The 22,173-nt window shown below is 35.9% G+C and overlaps 1 protein-coding gene across 6 annotated transcripts in view; it reads right to left on the minus strand.

The window, feature by feature from the left end:
- brd1a (bromodomain containing 1a) overlaps positions 1–22,173 on the minus strand; it is a 62,531-nt gene that overhangs the window by 14,300 nt on the left and 26,058 nt on the right. For 5 of the 6 annotated variants that reach the window (XM_052555261.1, XM_052555262.1, XM_052555263.1 and 2 more), the window contains 4 exons: positions 19,475–19,608; positions 18,364–18,470; positions 16,276–16,430; positions 12,381–13,467 (listed from right to left, as the gene is read on the minus strand). In XM_052555261.1, coding sequence (XP_052411221.1) covers positions 13,284–13,467; positions 16,276–16,430; positions 18,364–18,470; positions 19,475–19,608 — 580 coding nt within the window. In that variant the 3' untranslated portion in view covers positions 12,381–13,283. Of the gene's footprint in view, positions 1–12,380; positions 13,468–16,275; positions 16,431–18,363; positions 18,471–19,474; positions 19,609–22,173 lie in introns of those variants that run through there. The other variant, XM_052555264.1, reaches the window with a different exon arrangement.

Genomic DNA, 22,173 nt, shown 5'->3' on the forward strand with positions numbered 1-22,173 from the left:
ATGTTTATAACAGTAATCTTGGGGAGTAGATTCATTTAAAATAATGTAGTCATCAGGTTTTAGTCAGGTTTCTGTCAAACAGAGCTAGATTATGATCAGTGGTCATATTATTTACAAAAAGTGCTTTCGTAGAAAGGGATCTGATATTCAATAAGCCAAGCTTTATCATTTGTTTATCCGTATTGCATCTGTTTTTTATTTGTTGAACCTCAATTAAATTGTTATTCTTAAATTGGTTTGGACTTTTTTTGTATTTTCTCGTTTGGGGAAAATTCATGGTTCAAAAAAATTAATGGTTACCAAAAGATGTATCCCTTAGAGGACAAACCCTTGTTGCTAAAGCTGAGTGCTTGATTTTTGTGGAAGCATAAGAGGTATCATGTTAAAAGTCTGTGGTTATTAATAATTATGATTGTGGTGGTCTATACTTTTTAGATTTTACTTTAAAAATCTAAATCTTAATTTACTTAAATTAGTAAAAACAGTACTTAACAAACTTTTTAATTTTAAAACCTTTTAATTCTGGAATATTCTTCCTAATCTTGTTTTTTCAAGGGGGGGAGGTGTCCCTTTCTTATTATTATGCCACTACAACATCACTAAATTTCCTCTTAAATTATATATTTTTTTCATGAACAAGCACTTTTGGGCTGGCAACTTATATATAAGAACAATTTTAGTCCTCACTGGTACTTTATTTGGAATAATTGTCATATTCTTTATAAAAAACAAGTAATTGTTTTATCCAGATTTGGTGAATAACATTTTAATTTGGTTTCACAATTAATCAATGCTGATGGACACTTGTATTCATATTCAGAGTTTTGAACAAGTATAACATACCTGAGAGTTTGCTGTAGTAATGGATGCCATTCCTTACGGAGTAACAACTCTTCTCAGAGATTATTTTTCAGTTGCTCATCCTTTTGATACAATGATTGGGAATATATATATATATATATATATATATATATATATATAGGTATATATATATATATATATATATATATATAGGTATATATATATATATATATATATATAGGTATATATATATATATATATATATATATATATATAGGTATATTATATTTATTAACTACACAAAGAGTGATATATTTCAAATTTGTATTTCTTTTAATTTTGATGTTTATAACTTTATAAGGAAAATCCCAAATTCAGTATCTCAGAAAATTAGATTATGAAAAGGTTCGATATTGAAGACACCTGGTTCCACACTCTAATCAGCTACTTAATGCAAAGCCTTTAAATGGTCTCTCAGTCTAGTTCTGTAGGCTACACGATCATGGGAAAGACTGCTGAATTGGCAGTTGTCCCAAAGACGACCATTGACACCTTGCATAAGGAGGGCAAGACACAAAACGTCATTGCAAAAGAGGCTGTCTGTTCACAGATCTCTGTGTCTAGTGATGGCAAAATGAGGCTTCCTTAACCTGTGAGACCTCACAGCCCATTGCTTCACCAAAAGGTTCATTATTCGAAGCTTCATTCATTATTGCTCACTAGTGACACCTAGCTACTGTGCAAAGAAATAGCAGACCAATAAAAACATACTGAATCAATGACCTGAGCAGACATTTGTCCATTGCCTGGGTATCAAATAAAATATGTTTCTCTGTCTGTCTGAATTTACTTGTGCAGAGACAACTGTCACACACATTCATTATTCATAAATTGTTTGGATAGTGACAGTAGGAACAACAAAAGTGAGACTGTGTTGAGTGTAGTTCTTATGGGGGAGGGAGTGTAATAACGCAAATTGCAACAGAAAAGTGTGAGGTGGGAAAGGTTAAGAATTGTTTCTGGTGTGTTTTGTGCATTAAACTGTTACTAGTTTTAGTGCAGTGTTGTGCTTATGGGACTATGGATTTAGAGGAACAAACTGCAACACTGCAGTTTGGGGTGGGTGAAGGAAGGATCACACATTCTTTTTATTGAGGAACAGAATTTGTTCAAGTGTGTTGGGGCTAGACGATTCCTCCTTTTGGACAGAACCTCTCCAGCCTGGGAAAAGGTCCTTTCGCATGGAACAGAGGATGCGGGGGAACAAAAAAATTTCAGTGCCAGCTGGTATAAATGAGAATACAGATGTTTATGTTGAGGCCAATATACTAGTGGATCCTCAGATCTTGTGAGATTCACTTTGGATAAATATTGATTTGATTGATAAAGATTGTTAGTAGTCTGTGCATGCTCGTGCAGTGCTCGATAACGCCTGTGCATGGAGGAGGTGTTATTGTTGTATGTCAGCTCCTTTAGGCACAGCAATCATTTCACCTAGAAACATAAATGAATAGACATTAAATATAATACAACCTTATAGTGAGTATTATTATTAGATCAAGACCGTAAAACAATAATAATACACATACCTTATTGTGACCAACCTTTTAAAAAAAACTCCCAGACAGAGGAGGATTTCCTCTTTCTTGCTGGCTCCATTACAAGGAAAAAGGAAGAGGTCACAAAAAGCATACAAATCCAAAAGGGCAATCCAAATCAAAAAGCAGTCCAGTCCAAATCCAAAAAACCAAAGCAATCCAAAAAATCTTATCTAGTTAATATAACAATATTATAATATAACTACTTTAATTAATAATAACAATATACTATAACTAATATAACCTGATATAATCTAATAATATACAGCCATAACACATATATGACACAATAACGATGACGACACAACTATCTAACTCTAATTCTGACTCGCTCACTCTACTACAACTGATTAATCTACTCCTGACAACACTCACAAGGTGGTGTGAGTTTCGAACCACCTTTATCCGGAACCGACACTCAGACCAAACCGATGACATGTCCACACAAACCGAGGCCTCGTTTGTCATCAGTTCATAACAGAATTACTGTTGGTGTCGCTGTTGGACAGTGTTTTCTCTACTTCCTGTTGGCCTTCTGTAGCTAATCATAGCTCCATGTAGCTGTTTTTATTTTATATTTTTTTCTCTATAATCTTTCTTACTATCACTGTCTGTTTGTTTGTTTTTTTAATTGTAAAATATAACTTAATTCACACCATATTTCTGATATTACCGATCAATCTTATCAGATTAACTTTGATCGTTCACTCTTCCGTGACTGCAGTACACCTGCAAAGCGTTAGCACTCGTTAGCTTGTCATTAGCGTTTTCTTTTCTCCTCTCCTCTCCTCTCTCACGCTGCAGTTTTCCACAAGTTCATCAAACAACCGCAGTAAGAATATTTCATCAAGCACGGTGAGTAATGGCTTCTCCTACAATTGTTATTTGCACCTCTTGCCACATGTACAGTTTATCTATCTCTGTCACTGATGAGGGATTCACATGTGATAAATGCAGGGAAACAGTTAGGCTGACAGAGAAGATTTCAGAATTAGAGACACGCATCCAAACTTTAATTGAGGACAGTAAGAATGTTAGGGCTCTAGATATGGCTTTGGATGCGTCTAGCTCAGGGATTCCTGTACATTGTCCGGTTCCAGCAGATCCCCTGCAGCAGGGCAACTGGGTGACGGTGAGGCAGCGTAGTCGTGGGTCAAAACACCGCTCTTCTGTTCCGCTCAAAACATTAAACAGGTTCTCCCCACTCAGTGATGCACCCACTGAGAAACCTGATGAAAGTGCTCTAGTTATTGGCGATTCTATTGTACGGAACGTGAATATAGAGACACCAGCCACCATAGTCAAATGTTTACCGGGAGCCAGAGCGCCTGACATCTTGGCAAATTTAAAAGTGCTGGCTAATGCTAAACGTAAATACAGTAAGATTGTTATTCATGCCGGCGCTAATGATGTTCGACTTCGCCAGTCGGAGATCACTAAAAATAACTTTAAAGAGGTGTGTGAACTTGCAAGCACGATGTCAGACACTGTAATATGCTCTGGTCCCCTCCCTGCTTACAGTGGTGATGAGATGCATAGCAGATTGTCATCACTCAATGGCTGGATGTCTAAGTGGTGCCCAAAGAATAACATAGGTTATATAGACAATTGGACGAGCTTTTGGGGCAGACCTGACCTGTTGAAAAGAGATGGTCTTCATCCCTCCTGGGGTGATGCTGCTCTTCTGTCTAGAAATATGGCACATAGTCTTAGTGTTTATACTTGACTAACTGGGGCCCAGGTCAGGAAGCAGACAGACTGGCTAAACCGACCGTCTGCTAGCTGCCTCCCGTCACAGAGGTCAGTTAATTCTCAGCACATAGAGACTCTTTCACCTAGATATCACACTATAGAGACTGTGTCTGTTCCACGAACTAGAAAATACAAAAAACGTCCAAACCAAGTTAAGGTTAACAATTTAATTGAGGTTCAACAAATAAAAAACAAATGCAATATGGATAAACAAATGATAAAGATTGGCTTATTGAATATCAGATCCATTTCTACGAAAACACTTTTTGTAAATAATATGATAACTGATCATAATATAGATGTGCTCTGCTTGACAGAAACCTGGCTAAAACCTGATGATTACATTATTTTAAATGAGTCCACCCCCCAAGATTACTGTTATAAACATGAGCCGCGTCTAAAAGGCAAAGGGGGAGGAGTTGCTTCAATTTATAACAACGTTTACAGGATTTCTCAGAGGGCAGGCTTCAAGTATAACTCGTTTGAAGTAATGGTGCTTCATATAACATTATCCAGAGAAACCAATGTTAATGATAAATCCCCTGTTATGTTTGTACTGGCTACTGTATACAGGCCACCAGGGCACCATACAGACTTTATTAAAGAGTTTGGTGATTTTACATCCGAGTTAGTTCTGGCTGCAGATAAAGTCTTAATAGTTGGTGATTTTAACATCCATGTCGATAATGAAAAAGATGTATTGGGATCAGCATTTATAGACATTCTGAACTCTATTGGTGTTAGACAACACGTTTCAGGACCTACTCATTGTCGAAATCATACTCTAGATTTAATACTGTCACATGGAATTGATGTTGATAGTGTTGAAATTATTCAGCCAAGTGATGATATCTCAGATCATTATTTAGTTCTGTGTAAACTTCATATAGCCAAAATTGTAAATTCTACTTCTTGTTACAAGTATCGAAGAACCATCACTTCTACCACAAAAGACTGCTTTTTAAGTTATCTTCCTGATGTATCCGAATTCCTTAGCATATCCAAAACCTCAGAACAACTTGATGATGTAACAGAAACTATGGACTCTCTCTTTTCTAGCACTTTAAATACAGTTGCTCCTTTACGCTTAAGAAAGGTTAAGGAAAACAGTTTGACACCATGGTATAATGAGCATACTCGCACCCTAAAGAGAGCAGCCCGAAAAATGGAGCGCAGTTGGAGGAAAACAAAACTAGAGGTATTTCGTATTGCTTGGCAGGAAAGTAACCCATCCTACAGAAAAGCATTAAAAACTGCTAGATCTGATTACTTTTCTTCTCTTTTAGAAGAAAACAAACATAACCCCAGGTATTTATTCAATACAGTGGCTAAATTAACGAAAAATAAAGCCTCAACAAGTGTTGACATTTCCCAACACCACAGCAGTAATGACTTTATGAACTACTTTACTTCTAAAATCGATACTATTAGAGATAAAATTGCAACCATTCAGCCGTCAGCTACAGTTTCGCATCAGACAGTGCACTATAGACCCCCTGAGGAACAGTTCCACTCATTCTCTACTATAGGAGAGGAAGAATTGTATAAACTTGTTAAATCATCTAAACTTACAACATGTAAGTTAGACCCTATACCATCTAAGCTCTTAAAAGAGGTGCTTCCAGAAGTCATAGGTCCTCTTCTGACTATTATTAATTCCTCATTGTCATTAGGATATGTCCCCAAAACCTTCAAACTGGCTGTTATTAAGCCTCTCATAAAAAAGCCACAACTTGACCCCAGAGAACTAGTTAATTATAGACCAATCTCGAATCTCCCTTTTCTGTCCAAGATACTAGAAAAGGTGGTATCCTCACAATTATATTCCTTCTTAGAGAAAAATGGTATATGTGAGGATTTCCAGTCAGGATTTAGACCGTATCATAGTACTGAAACTGCTCTCCTTAGAGTTACAAATGATCTGCTCTTATCATCTGATCGTGGGTGTATCTCTCTATTAGTTTTATTGGATCTTAGTGCTGCGTTTGACACAATTGACCACAACATTCTTTTGCATAGACTTGAACACTTTGTTGGCATCAGTGGAAGTGCATTAGCATGGTTTAAATCGTACTTATATGACCGCCATCAGTTCGTAGCAGTGAATGAAGATGTATCATATCGATCACAAGTGCAGTATGGAGTACCTCAAGGCTCAGTTCTAGGGCCGCTACTGTTCACGCTTTATATGTTACCCTTGGGAGATATCATCAGGAAACATGGTGTTAGCTTTCACTGTTATGCTGATGATACGCAGCTCTATATTTCCTCGCAGCCCGGTGAAACACACCAATTTGAAAAACTAATGGAATGCATAGTCGATATAAAAAATTGGATGACGAGTAATTTCTTACTGCTAAATTCAGAAAAAACAGAGGTGTTAATCATAGGGCCTAAAAACTCTACTTGTAATAACCTAGAACACTGTCTAAGACTTGATGGTTGCTCTGTCAATTCTTCGTCATCAGTTAGGAACCTAGGTGTGCTACTTGATCGCAATCTTTCCTTAGAAAGCCACGTTTCTAGCATTTGTAAAACTGCATTTTTCCATCTCAAAAATATATCTAAATTACGGCCTATGCTCTCAATGTCAAATGCAGAAATGTTAATCCATGCATTTATGACTTCAAGGTTAGACTATTGTAATGCTTTATTGGGTGGTTGTTCTGCACGCTTGGTAAACAAACTACAGCTAGTCCAAAATGCAGCAGCAAGAGTTCTTACTAGAACCAGGAAGTATGACCATATTAGCCCGGTCCTGTCCACACTGCACTGGCTCCCTATCAAACATTGTATAGATTTTAAAATATTGCTTATTACTTATAAAGCCCTGAATGGTTTAGCACCTCAGTATTTGAATGAGCTCCTTTTACATTATACTCCTCTACGTCCGCTACGTTCTCAAAACTCAGGCAATTTGATAATACCTAGAATATCAAAATCAACTGCGGGCGGCAGATCCTTTTCCTATTTGGCGCCTAAACTCTGGAATAACCTACCTAACATTGTTCGGGAGGCAGACACACTCTTGCAGTTTAAATCTAGATTAAAGACCCATCTCTTTAACCTGGCATACACATAACATACTAATATGCTTTTAATATCCAAATCCGTTAAAGGATTTTTAGGCTGCATTAATTAGGTAAACTGGAACCGGAACACTTCACATAACACCGTACTTTCTACATCATTAGAAGAATGGCATCTACGCTAATATTTGTCTGTTTCTCTCTTGTTCCGAGGTCACCGTGGCCACCAGATCCAGTCTGTGTCCAGATCAGAGGGTCACTGCAGTCACCCGGATCCAGTACGTATCCAGACCAGATGGTGGATCAGCACCTAGAAAGGACCTCTACTGCCCTGAAAGACAGCGGAGACCAGGACAACTAGAGCCCCAGATACAGATCCCCTGTAAAGACCTTGTCTCAGAGGAGCACCAGGACAAGACCACAGGAAACAGATGATTCTTCTGCACAATCTGACTTTGCTGCAGTCTGGAATTGAACTACTGGTTTCGTCTGGTCAGAGGAGAACTGGCCCCCCAACTGAGCCTGGTTTCTCCCAAGGTTTTTTTCTCCATTCTGTCACCGATGGAGTTTCGGTTCCTTGCCGCTGTCGCCTCTGGCTTGCTTAGTTGGGGTCACTTCATCTACAGCGATATCATTGACTTGATTGCTAATTAAAACAGACACTATTTCAACTGAACAGAGATGACATAACTGAATTCAATGATGAACTGCCTTGAACTATCATTTTGCATTATTGAGACACTGTTTTCCAAATGAATGTTGTTCAGTGCTTTGGCGCAATGTATTTTGTTTAAAGCACTATATAAATAAAGGTGATTGATTTATTGATCAGTCACGTGATTTCCATGTCAACAACACAAGCCTTGAATCACGGCTTCATCTGGCACGCCCCTTTTTTCTTGACACAAGCTCCGACGCCTCGGTTTATGGAGCCAAAAGAGTATCAGTAATAAATGCACACACTACATTCACATATGCACACATAGGATTCATACATGCACACACATAATTTATAAATACACAAATGCGCACACAATTCACAAATGCACACACAAAATTTAAAAAGCACAGAAGATTCACAAATGCATATAAAATTCAGAAATGCACACAATATCCAGAAATACACACACAATTCAGAAATGCAAACAACATTTACAAATGCACTCAAGATTCACAAATGCACAGGACAAGATTCAGAAATGTATTTCTGATGCACACACACATATATATTGATTTACAAACTGCTTGCGGTCTGTGAACTTCACTGCATTTGTGTGTGAATTTTGAGACTCCTCTTACTTGGCTCGACACACAAATAACTTTTTTTAAACAGGGAATGATCTGCAACCAATCAGATATCTCCCTTGTTTGAGCCAATCACAAGAATGCACCCCACGTGGGGGATTGTTTACTTATAAGCCAGTTTGTAAATCAAGATATATGTGTGTGTGCATCAGAAATACATTTGTGAATCTTGTTCTGTGCATTTGTGAATCTTGAGTGCATTTGTAAATGTTGTTTGCATTTCTGAATTGTGTGTGTATTTCTGAATTTTGTGTGCACTTCTGAATTTTGTATGCATTTGTGAATTTTCTGTACTTTTTAAATTTTGTGTCTGCATTTCTAAATGTTGTGCACATTTGTGTATCCTGTGTGTGTATTTATGAATCATGTGTGTGCATGTATGAATCCTGTGTGTGCATATGTGAATGTAGTATGTGCATTTATCTTGATTGATACTCTTTTGGCTCCATATCGGTTCAAATGTCACATCACTATCTGTGTCCAAGCACATTGATAGAGAAGCGAAGGGAAGGAAAAGATGTGATAGAAAAAAGTGTACAAGCAATAGGGATAACCGCACCCTGGAGAGGATTGTCAAACAAAACCCATTCAAAAATGTGGGGGAGATTCACAAAGAGTGGACTGCAGCTGGAGTCAGTTCTTCAAGAACCACTCCACAAAGACATATGCAAGACATGGGTTTCAGATGTCTGATTCCTTGTGTCAAGCCACTATTGAACAACAGACAGCGTCAGAAGCCTCTCGCTTCAAAAAGGACTGGACTGCTGCTGAGTAGTCCAAAGTTATGTCCTCTAAAGAAAGTAAATTTAGTATTTCCTTTGGATATCAGGATCTCAGAGTCTGGAGGAAGAGAGGAGAGGCACACAATCCACATTTCTTGAGGTCCAGTGTAAAGTTTCCACAGTCAGTGATGGTTTGCGTTGCCATGTCATCTGCTGGTGTTGGTCCACTGTGTTTTCTGAGGTCCAAGGTCATCACAGCCGTATAACAGGACGTTTTAGAGCACTTCATGCTCTTCATGCTGTTGACCAACTTTATGGAGATGCAGATTTCATTTTCCAACAGGACTTGGCCCCAGCACACAGTGCCAAAGCTTCCAGTATCTGGTTTAAGGACCATGGTATCCCTGTTCTTAATTGGCCAGCAAACTCGCCTGACCTTAACCTCATAGAAAATCTATGGGGTATTGTGCAGAGGAAGATGCAATATGCCAGACCAGAAGAGAAGAGCTGAAGGCCACTATAAGAGCAACCTGGGCTCTCATAACACACACACACATATATATTATCTAACTCTTTTGGTCGGAACAGGAGAATTAGGCAACTATTTTAGAATAGGCTTCTATCCTGTACATTTTGTCCTACTCAAATGGCCAGTTTATTAACATTCCACGGAATAAAGTGTGGTCTTTGTTTTCAAAATATTTAATAACCAATAAGGTCAAGGATATGTCCTGCAAATTACTTTATCTTTTTTATCCTGTAAAGCTTTACTTAAAAAGAATGTTTCCTGATATTTACTCTTTATGTTATTTTTGTTGTGATGAAGACAAATCTATTTCTCATCTCTTCTGGGAATTCTCGTATACTAGTCTGTTCTGGAAGGATTTCTATAATTGTGAATGCACAATTTTTTTTCTTTATTACTCAGGATGTTTTATGTTGTCAGCACAATTGTGATAAAGATGCAAAGGACCAATATTTCTTGATAAATTTGTTTCTTTTTCTAGCTAATTTTTTTCTTACATAAATGTACATTTCAGGGTGTTAAGCCTTACTTTAAAATTTTCATAAGCAACTTAAATCCTATCTGGACAATCTTCTTACATCCAGCAACTCCAAAGCCCGTAAAAACTGTCTAATTGTGTCATTGTATTTACCTCTGGCATTGATTGTGTATGTTCTTAGCAATGCAAAAAAAAAAAAAAAAAAAAAAAAAAAAAGATTGTTTTCAGTTGAATACTATCTCCAACCAGGAGAGGTCGCTAGTTTCCAGACGCTCTCCGTATAATTTTCAGTATAGTAGGATATGCACTATAATGTAAACATTCACTAATATTAGCAAATAATAAATGAAAAACTGACCATGAAAACTGCATTGTCCAGTCAAGATGGTAAACAGATTATCTTTTTACCAAGTTCAAGGGGATGCTTATATGTTTGGAGTGTTCTGAAATCTGTTATTTAAATCGTCATCACAACACTACAGCACAAACAACGGGGACGTCAGAGTTGCACTTGCCTCAAATTTCAAAGGTAAAAAAACTTTTTTTTTTACATAAATGTTTGCACTTAACTATGTTCATATAAACTCTAAAATGATACAACGTCATAATTATTAGAGGTCTTAAATTTGGGGACAGAAAGACAAAAATGTAAATATAGATAAGTGTGTAGATTAAACTTCAATGCTATGATTTCACTGAATAATCTTGAGCGCTGCACGTTTCAAAGTCAGGTGTGCTGCGGTTACCGGGGAAACTGCTATATTTCTGCAATTCCGAAAGTGAAACTTGCCGGCAGAGAACGAGTCAATTGAATTTTTCAACAAGTCCGTCTGCTATTTTCGCTACATATGTGTATATATGTATATATATATATATATATATATATATATATATATATATATGTGTGTGTGTGTGTGTGTGTGTGTGTGTGTGTGTGTGTGTGTGTGTATATATATATATATATATATATATATATATATATATATATATATTTTATGTTAACCAGTGGATCGACAAAAAGCTAATGCATTATAAAAAATCTAAACAATTAAGACACTAAGATATATTTATGCAATTAAATATAATCATTGACTAATATTATCCCAATTGTTTTAATTAATATAATAATTGATACTTTGGACTCTTCCCTTTTCTTAGAAATTGTTTAAAGGCTGAAATATAAAGTGCAGGGCTTAAAAGGTATTTAAAGCTCTTAAATTTAATGAAAAAAAATCCTGCAGTAACGCGGTTATTTTATGGTACCATTTGGAATAACAATTTATTTCTTTTTAATAGGCCCTTTTTAACGGTCCTCTCATGATGTTTTGAGAATGTTCTTTAATAATAATAATAAAAAAAAATAATAGGACCTTTGTTTGTTGCAAATTTACAATGAAATTGAGATTTTTATTTGTTGTGGTGATATTTCTGTCAACTGACAACAAAGTTTCCTTCTGAATTATCTTAACTGCACAAGTTTTATAGTTAATAACAATAACTGAACAAGTTTTATCTTTAAAAACAAATAACATACTTTAATTTCCTTCAATTAAAAGGAAATTGAGTAAGACAATGTAAAAGGTGTGTGAACATGGATTAGTAATCTGGCCTTTAAGGTATAAAGGAGAAAAATTCAAAATTGCCAGTCCCTGTTGTAGAGCATATAGCCTATGAGCACTATATTAAAATCCCAGGACACCCCGGCCCTAGTCCGAACTTTCAATGCTGTTTATTACTTTGGATTGTCTGACATGAATATTCTATTTACTTATAAAGAGACAGAAGCTATTCTACAATGGGTTACATTTAAAAGCATTTTGAGTTAAAATAGAGTAAATGAAATCACCTATAAAGTGATAAATCTGATTAACATGACACACACACACACACACAGAGGGGGAGAGAGAGGGAGAGAGAGAGAGAGAGAGAGAGAGAGAGAGAGAGAGAGAGAGAGAGAGAGAGAGAGACATGTGAACACTCAAATCGAAAAATTCTGTTGTTTCCAAATCTGTTTCTGTTAAAAATCAGCTTCTATTTCTTTTCCACACTTTACACTAATTACAAGTTAAAATATTTACTTAAAGATGCCTTTAAGTGCCATGCAAATCATATGTACTATACAATACATATTAATATAGAGTAATTGTTGTAATAAACTCAAGACATAACTAGCTGATTTATGAATTTATAAAAAATAAAAATAAAAAAGGACAATTTGATCAACAGATGTAATACCAACTAAAACAACTGACATACAGTTTAAAAAGTATTCCAAAATCTTCCCACTATAACCAAGTGGAAAACTAAATTAAGGAAGTCGATGTAAACATCCAAGAATACTCTTAAGTCATGTAAAACCTTTTTTTTTTTTATCCTTTTCCCAGTGAATAAACATCCAACACAATTAATGAACACCAGTACAAAAACAGTATCCTACAGCCATTATGGAGTTTCCACATACAAATAAAAACATAAAAAATTGTTCAAACAAAACCATTCACTCAACACAAACAAAAGTCTGGGTAGCATTTTTTGTTCTTTTTTTTTAAGTTTCATTAGAATATCAAAATAACACACTTGTGGTTTTCATAACAACATGACTTACTAATATGCAAAGACAAAGTTATATATTTAATTATATAAATACATAAAAATATGTAAAAATTGTTGTAAAAACATTAAGTTACAAAAAACAAAGCCAAATAAAAGCCTGTGTACAAACTTCAATAATTTAAACACAAAAAAGCAAGTACTCTTACATCATGTTCCAGCCCTGATTACAGTATTCTTTTACTTTAGTTTTACACAATTTATTTTGTTAATTTTTTCCAGCATCAATGAATTATTATGCTGGGAATAATTCAGGAAAATAAAAAATGTATGTACAGTACCCATTACAGTAAACCTGAATAATAAGTTAGTGGCATTATTTACAGAACTGATTAGAGACTTCTGTGCAAAAGAGACAGAAGTGGCAGGTATGGAGTAAAACAAAATACAGGAGTCACACAGCAGGTGCCAGTCAGGAATGGTGCTTAGTAAGGCTTTGAAATGTGTCTGCATTTGCCAGTCTTAGTCAACATCACTAAGGTCACTAATAGGTTCATCTTTGACTCGATTCAGATGGTTCATGGCACGGTTAAAGGCAGTCTGAACAGCCTTGCGGATGGCTGATGTGCGGCCCTCCATCATTTTAATCTTGTCGATGGTTTTGTCAATACCGAGAGAAACCATCTTGGATTTAGGAAGCCACTGCCTGGACAAGGTAAAACACACACACACACACACATATATACAATCAAATAAATGAATAGAAAAGATATAATAATAGAGATCACTATACCTCCCTAGTTTATTGAAAAAATTAAGAAATGCAAACATTTTCTGTATTAAATCTTTGTTTCAAATGTTATGTGTAAATTGTCTTTAGTTAAAGATGCACTAATTTGCATAGATTTCTAGAACAAAATCCTGGACACTGGATGAAGCCAGGTTCATAATAATTGTAATATTGTGTTGACATATTAGTCATGGGTTATTAAAATATATCTCTTTTTAACACCCCATAAGTATAAAAAAAAAAAAAAAAAATAAGCTAAAAAAAAAAAAAAAAACATACATATACAATAATAATAATAATAATAATAATAATATTATATATATATATATATATATATATATATATATATATATATATATATATATATATATATAAAATGAACAAAATTCTGTATACAATCAGGCAAGAAAAATCATATACAAATAACGCATATGAACAAACTCCTTTATAAAACCTTCAGAATACAGATTGGAATAAAACTGTAAAGTGTATTTAATTGCTACTGAATTTGAGATTTTTGAAGGTTTTTTTTCCCCCTTCACAGTAGAAAAATCTAATTTTGAGAAAATGGCCTTTAAAGATGAATTATAAATAAAATCTACAGACTCGAATAGATAAAATGCCATCAGATAAACACGCAAGAAAGACCTTGTTGTCTTTAATGTTTGAATTTTATATTAATAAGACTACTCGTTTTTGCTGCGATCAAAACTGGAATTTGGAATTTTAAGGGTTATTAGGGCTGGCAAATTTTGGAGTGTCTACTTAAACTAAGTGCAAATAACCTGCCTTGTTGGCTGAAGCTATTTACACCAACTCCACCCACTAACGTGTGACTTGGCTAGTCAATACTACTGAAGTTGTGCAGATGGTAAACCCTGTGACATGTTAATTTTGACGCGATCGACCTGGGTTCAAATCCGCCTTATGGCAAACTTTTTTTCACCCTTTTCAAATTTCTAATCACATCAGAAAAGCATTTATATAGAATATAGAAAACAGAAGAATAAAGTTTTGGGTTGGATTAGGATAGGTTTAGAGAACGCTTTAAATGTCCCAATAAGGTGGCATCCATTTATTTATTTTAATTACAATTAAAATTTAAACGCAATAAGTTAATATTGCATACTGTTTAACAATGTACTACAATACTGAGGTTCAGATAATAGCCACTATTTGCAGTAAGTAGTAACATTTTAATAGTGCAAATAAAATCTATAGCTATTTGCACCTAGTGTAAACAGCATATCACTAAAAATGCTGCTATTTACGCTTATTGCAAAAAGCCGGTGCCAAAAACTGATCATGGTAATTCTTTTTTTCAGAACAGTCGATATCCATAATTATCACGATAATAGTCAAATCTTTAATTCTTTTGAGTTTAAAGCCAGATTTTTGCTCCAAAATGAAAGTTGTAGAAACCAGATCATTATTGTAGAAACCAGACGTTTTTTGTCTAAGAAATGCACATTTGATAGTAGCTTAAGTTAGAATGCAGAGGTAAATTTTTTGTTAATTATCAAAATCAGTAACATCTGGAAAAATTGTAGCAACCACAGTTTTATATGGTTCATTTATTCTAACCAAGGATTTTATTTTTTAATTAAGCACTGGTCTCCTATTGTAGCATATATTTAAATCATGATAAACACAGTTAAAAACACACATATAGCAACTCCGTGCCATGGTAAAAATATAACTATGAAAAACAGTAGTCTAGAAACATTCAGTATAAATGCAAACATGTTATAGCTTAATTACAAATACATACTAGAATTACATACCATTACTCCTGTAATAAAATTCAGTGTGAATATCACAAATTTCTGCCACAATACATGTAAGTGATGGAGTGAGTGTTACTACAGTAAATCCATGGTGAATGATGGCGAGGTGTAAATTGAAAAGCCTTCTGTCTCATTGCACAGTGTTTCTTCTTTTTGGCTTTAAACTAGTTAGTCAAATTTTAATTTGTAATTTGTGCTCATCACTCTTGTGGCGTACGGCAGTTTAAACTGTGATCTAAGAGGATTAACAGTCCATGTAGCGCAATTCAAACGAATCACGCTGTTTCGTTACGCTTTTGGCGCATACATTTAATTTAACATTTATTGAACTCTTCGTTAGGGATGCACGATATTGGATTTTGGCCGATATTCGATATGCCGATATTTTCAAAATAATTTTGGCCGATGCCGATACCGATATCGATATATATACAAATATATACTGATATATTTAAACTTTAATTTTACTGAAGAGAAATCCATGTATCTCTTCTGTACTGATTCTACCATAAATGTATTATTTTACAAATGAAGACAGACATTCACATCTGAAAAACAGGTCAATTATTTCACTTGGAGAATATCGGTTTGGCTCATCGGCAGAAATAGTCATATCGGCCGATACCGATGATGGTCATTTTAAGCTTTTATCGGCCGATACCGATGTTGTGCCGATATTATCGTGCATCCCTACTCTTCGTATTGTTTTATCAAGGAAAATTATATCGTGATAATTATCGTTAACAAATTATCACCCACCCCTAATTAAAATACAAGGTTAAATGGTTATCATGGTCTGTAGTACAAAAAGGAAAAGTTACAAGATAACTGCAGATGTTCAAAGCATGGTTTGCTCAAATCCCTAAGTACGCACAATAATAATAGTATGAGCAATAATTGACTTGGCAAACAACAATAATTAGCATCTAAATCTCACCAGCTACGTTTGTTGTCAAAGAAGAGAACAAGGTAAAGTTTCTCTTCTAACTTGTACTGCATCTGTTCTCCAATCTGTAGAACATCCAGTGGGGGCATTGGAATAGAGACTCCATTGTGCTGGCACCCCACTCGTGGCATGTGAGGGTCTATGATCTTTCATAAAACAAAAACATGTAACAGAAAATGAGGACAACCCTGGGAAAAGTAAAATAACTGTCATTGTTTATAAATATTACTTGGGTCATACATGATTTACAAAAACCTTTCACTTGTTATTAAATACATAGTCTATGTCGGGGTGTCCACACTTGGTCCTGAAGGGCCACTGTCCTGCAAAGTTTGGCTCCAACTCACTTCAATACACGTACCTGGAAGTTTTTAGTATGCCTGGTAAGACCTTGCTTAGCTGGTTTAGGTGTGTTTCACTGGTTATGGAACTAAACTCTGCAGAACAGTGGCCTTCCAGGAACAGGACATCCCTGTTCTAAGTGATGTATTGCTCTAGAAAAAGTGTGAGCGTTTACCTTATGAGCGCTGAATATATGCAATGGCCGGATCAACATTCTGTCCAACGTTATATAACCAATCCAGGGGTTTTTCCGCATTGATCTTTTTTTTTTTGGCGGCTGTCAAAGCCTTATTTGATCGGGGAGTGATGTAGAATGACTTCTGCGCCTGAGAGAGAGCCCCGGCTGTGCGCGCGCACTCACAGTCTTCAAACAACACGAGAGCTTCTTGCTCTCTCTCTCCCTTGTGCATATTAATCAAAAACATTGAACACTATAGATAAAGGGCGAAACACCAAAGTTTCACGTGCGCTCGCGCACTCACGGTCTTCAAACTACACGAGCGCGGTCTTGCTCTCTCTCTCTCTCTCTCTCTCGTTTTCTCTCTCTCCCTCGTGCATATCAACCAAAATCATTAGACACGATAGAAAAAGGGCGGAACGCCAAAGTTTCACGTGGAGCATTCATAGATTTTTTTTTCTCCATGACAGGCTGCTGGCTCCCACTGTTAATTTTTTTTTTTTTTTTTTTTTTTAGAAAAGCACGCTCTGTATTAGCTAAAAGCCCTCAAGTTTACATTGGTTTCTGTATTCTTTCAATTCCTCTAAACAAGTATTTTGGGTGATCTTTTTTATTGAATCCTAGACATCAAGTTGTTGTTATTTTCATCTGAAAGAAGAACTTTTTTTCAGTAAGCTAGGCCTTGTGTGTTGAGTAGGCTATGTGTTTTCAAGTCACATCAAAACTGACTATTTGTAAGTACTGAAAAGAATGCATCAAACAATAATACAATTTATTTTTAAAATCAGTTTTCTGTAGATGGGTCTGATCTGTATCTATTGAATTATCTATTGATAGAAAACTGAAAAATAAAAACATACTGCAATGTTGCAACACTTATAGGAATAATATGAGAAAGAATCCAGCCAGATGCTACATAGAGCAGTGGTTCTCAAACCTGTCCTGCAGTACCCCATGCCCTGCACATTTTGTATGTCTCCCTCAATTATCACACCTGATTAAAATCATCAGCTCATTAGTGGAGACTGCAAGACCTAAAGTGTGTGTGTCAGATATAGGGAGACATACAAATGTGCAGTGCTGGGGGTAAATCACGGAGAGGTTTGAGAACCCCTGACAGAGAATATAGATTTTTATTTTATAGAGACACTGCAGATTATAAGGTAATATATAATAACAGGATAAAACTAAATGACTACTTAAATACATCTATTATGTTTAGACAGACCAATTATTTCTTCAAGAAAGTTTTTTTTTTGGGTTTCCTGACTTTAAATGTATGCTGAAGATATATTTTCCACAAGTAAATTGATTTATCACAAATATTTTATTTTGGCTGACTCCGAAAAGTGTGACAACTGAAGCATAGCTCATGCACAAGACTGAAGCCATAAGCACCAAGTTGTTCGGTCAAATTAGCATCAGCTCAACAGTTTAAATTATGTCAATTATGCAGGAATGTAGTGCACAATGAGCAGGACTGGACAGATCCAAGCTTTGAGAATATAAATAACGGAAAGAAATAGGTAGAAATAGCTATTAAACACATGCATACTCACCAGGGCAGGGTAGGAGGGGTATCCACTACATTTAGCCCAAACTAGTTTGAGAGGTTCCAGAACTGTAGCAGCACTAGCAGGCATCCAAATACTGCTGTTGCCAACTTCTATAAAAGCAGGAATATCAACAAACATGTTATGATGGTGCAGACATACAATATAGTGTTTATACTATGTCTACAGTGATGCAGCAAATAATAATAAAAAAATAGGCAATTCAGGTATCTTTATATATATATATATATATATATATATATATATATATATATATATATATATATATATATATATATATAGTGTGTGGAAAATAGGATATAAATACAAAAGAATTACAGTTCTGTACTTAAGTAACAGGTCAGTACGTTTTCAATACATTTACATTTTGTCATTTAGACACTTTTATCCAACGCGACTTACAAATAAGGACATTGGAAGCAATCAAAAACAACAAAATGGCAATGATATATAAATGCTATAACAAGTCTGTTAGCTTAAATGCAGTAAACGTAGCAAGGGCTTTTAAATAATATAATAAATAAAAAGAAAACAGATAGATTAAAAAATAATAATAGAGCAAGCTAGTGTTAGAGGTCTTTTTTATATAATTGTATAATAAATAAAAAGAAAACCGAATACAAAAAGATTAGAAAGGTAGTTAGATTTTTTAAGAATAGAATTAGAATAGTGAGTGCTAAAGTTAGAGGGTCAACATAGGTCAACATAAACATAGATGTGACGTGTATTCTTTTCGGTTAATTAAAAATTTATCTTGCTGCCACATTCTAGATTAATTGTAAAGGTTTGATAGAACTGGCTGGAAGACCTGCCAAGAGAGCATTGCTATAGTCCAGCCTGGACAGAACAAGAGCTTGAACAATACAGGTGGTATCTGTGGTTCAGTGGTTCACCGAACAAACTGTGGCTATATCTTTCAATTATAATCAAAACTTTGTTAAGGATAAGAAAAAACATATGATAGCCTTATTTGTTTACACTGTAATACAGAGCAGCAAGATCTGTCTTAAAAAATATCCAAGCCACTGAGGTTTGACTCACTGTCAAACTGAGATCAAATTACAATTCAGTTAAGTTTACAGATGTGGATACCTACCAGCAGCTATTCTAGCAGCTTTGGCGAAGTTTCTACTCTCGATGCAAGCAATAATCTCATTCTTGTCCTCCACTGTGTTCCTCCGGATGAGGGCTGGTTTCCCCTTTCCACACTTTGGTAGATTAACTGCATTACTAAAGACAGACAAGAAAACATGATGGTGTGGTGTGGGATGCCCGTGAAAACAGGAATTGTACAGCGTTACAGGGATGTTCATGTTGAATACTCAAGCACTTGACAGATAAATCATAAATTAGCAGAGTGCTCGAGTACTTGGGGATGCAATGTGTGTTCCTGCAGCTCACCAAGCATGGTGCTAGAAATGCCTAAGCCATGGATTTGATTCTTAAGGGATGAATAAAGTGATACAGTGGGGAAAATATTTATTTGATCCCCTGCTGATTTTCTAAGTTTGCCCGCTTACAAAGAAATTAAGCATATTCAGCATTTCTCTCCCTCCAAACACGGCGAGTCAAGTTAATGCCAAAGAGCTCAATTTTGGCCTTATCTGACCACAGCACTTTCTCCCAAACCTTCTCTGAATCATTTAGATTTTCTTTGGCAAACTTTAAACGGCTTGTACATGTGTCTTCTTTAGGAGTGGGACCCTCCGGGCGCTGCAGGATTATAGTCCATTTTGGCTTAGTATGTTACCAATGGTTTGCTTGGTGAGTGTGGTCCCCACTACCTTAAGATCATTAAAAAGCTCCTCCCATGTAGTTCGGGGCTGATCCCTCACCTTTCTCATGATCATCCTTACCCCATGAGTCAATATCTTGTGTGAAGCTCTAGATCAAGGCTAATTGATGGTTGTTTTGTATTTGTTCCATTTCTGAATTAATCACACCAACAGTTATCTCCTTCTCACCAAGCTTCTTGCTGATGGTCTTGTAGCCCATTCAAACCCTGTGCAGATCTACAATCTTGTCTCTGACATTCTTTGACAGTAGGGCTGCACGATTAATCGAAATCAAATCACAAAGACTATAGACTGTTTCATCGGGCCCACGCGCCTGGACCTAAGTTAACTTCCGGTCTGTTGGCTGCAGTGCCTTGCCTTCTACAAACACAGTTAAAGTTAAGGTGATGAGTAGACTGAAGTTGGGCTCAGGTGGTTGTACTGTGGGATGTGTTTCCCATACATTTATTTTATTTTTGGAGACTCGCCACAATTTTAAAACTGATCGATTTTCAAAAAGGCTTCTTTGAATAAACATGAGTAACGTTACGTACTGCACTTTTATTAATAATAATTCCTTACATTTATATGTTTAAATATCAAAGCGAGTCACAGGTGTTTTTATATCGCTGTATTTCTGGAGGAGGACTTGCATGTTATATGCCTGATAAAGCAGCGTGTGAGCGTAGCTCTGCTTCGTTTACAGCTGTTACTGGGGAAACCTCTATTTCTCGCGCTTTATGTCTATGCTTTAAAACATCTCCTGCAGGCAAATAATGAATTTGCATATTCATTAAGTCCGCCTGATCCACGCAGCAAACATATTTTGTTTGTTATCAAAAATATCTACTCTAGAGGGACTTGGCTGCTGTTATTTATTCTATTTGGAAGTCTACCGGAAGTTAAGTTAGGTCCACAATACGGGCACGCGCAGTAACGTCTGTTTATATTGTTATATTGTACATTTACATAATGACCATCGGAAATACTAAGAGGGGAGTAGTATAGCAGCTGGCTAAGTTCAGAATTCCAGCTGGCTGGTTATGTTCTTCAGATATACGGCCCAAACGCTTGACATCTGCAGAAGCAGAACATGCGGACACCTAGGTCTGAAAGCAGTTACTGATTAAAAATCAGCTAGCGATTTCTACAAAATTTCACTATAAACTATGTTGTGCAGAAAAGCACAACATTTGCATCCCTGTCCAGACTAGCTGACCGTCACAGACGTAAGCTATAGCCTACAGCCTACAGCATTCATTTAAAATCACTTGAAAAACAACAAAGTCGACAGCAATATTGCTAAATATGATTTCTTAAAGATACTGCAATGTGATAAACATGGAGACAACGTAGAATGTTAGCCACACTTAGCTATAGCCTGTGGAGACATATTCTCCTCACACCACAACTCTCTCTCCTCTGTCCATTTACCCTTCCCCTTAACTCTGCCTGACCCCTCTCTCACCTAGGCGGCTCATAAATTATATGGCAATGGCCCATCGTAAGAGTTGACATTAACCCCAACTGCGACCTCTTCACTGTCTGATTCCATTATGAAGAGATGAGCATAGAACGAGTCAATGTTTTGTTCGTTATCTGGCTCGGCTCGGTGTTCATCTTCAGTTCTCTCTTAACAGCAGTTCAGTCAGTGTACTGTTCGAGTACATTAATTACTCCGGGATATTGGTTTGTTTTAACTCAGGGAGTGTCAGCCACATTAAAAAAGTTAACAGCTTATGTCATTTGCGGATTAATGCTCATTGGAGATGTGAACCGGTTTAAACGATTCAGTTTGATTTGGTGAACTGGTACAAAAAGATCTGGTTACATCAAATGATTCATTCGTGAACCGGATATCACTAGATTGTTGTTTTGAACTCTCTCACAACAGACACGGAAGAGAAGACAATGCTGAATAAAGTCGTAGTTTTTGCTATTTTTGGACCAAAATTTATTTTCAATTCTTCAAAAAATTCTAACTGACCCTCTGATGTCACATGGACTACTTTGATTATGT

Source organism: Carassius gibelio, chromosome B4, assembly GCF_023724105.1.
Source record: "Carassius gibelio isolate Cgi1373 ecotype wild population from Czech Republic chromosome B4, carGib1.2-hapl.c, whole genome shotgun sequence".
Classification (NCBI taxonomy): Eukaryota; Metazoa; Chordata; class Actinopteri; order Cypriniformes; family Cyprinidae; genus Carassius; species Carassius gibelio.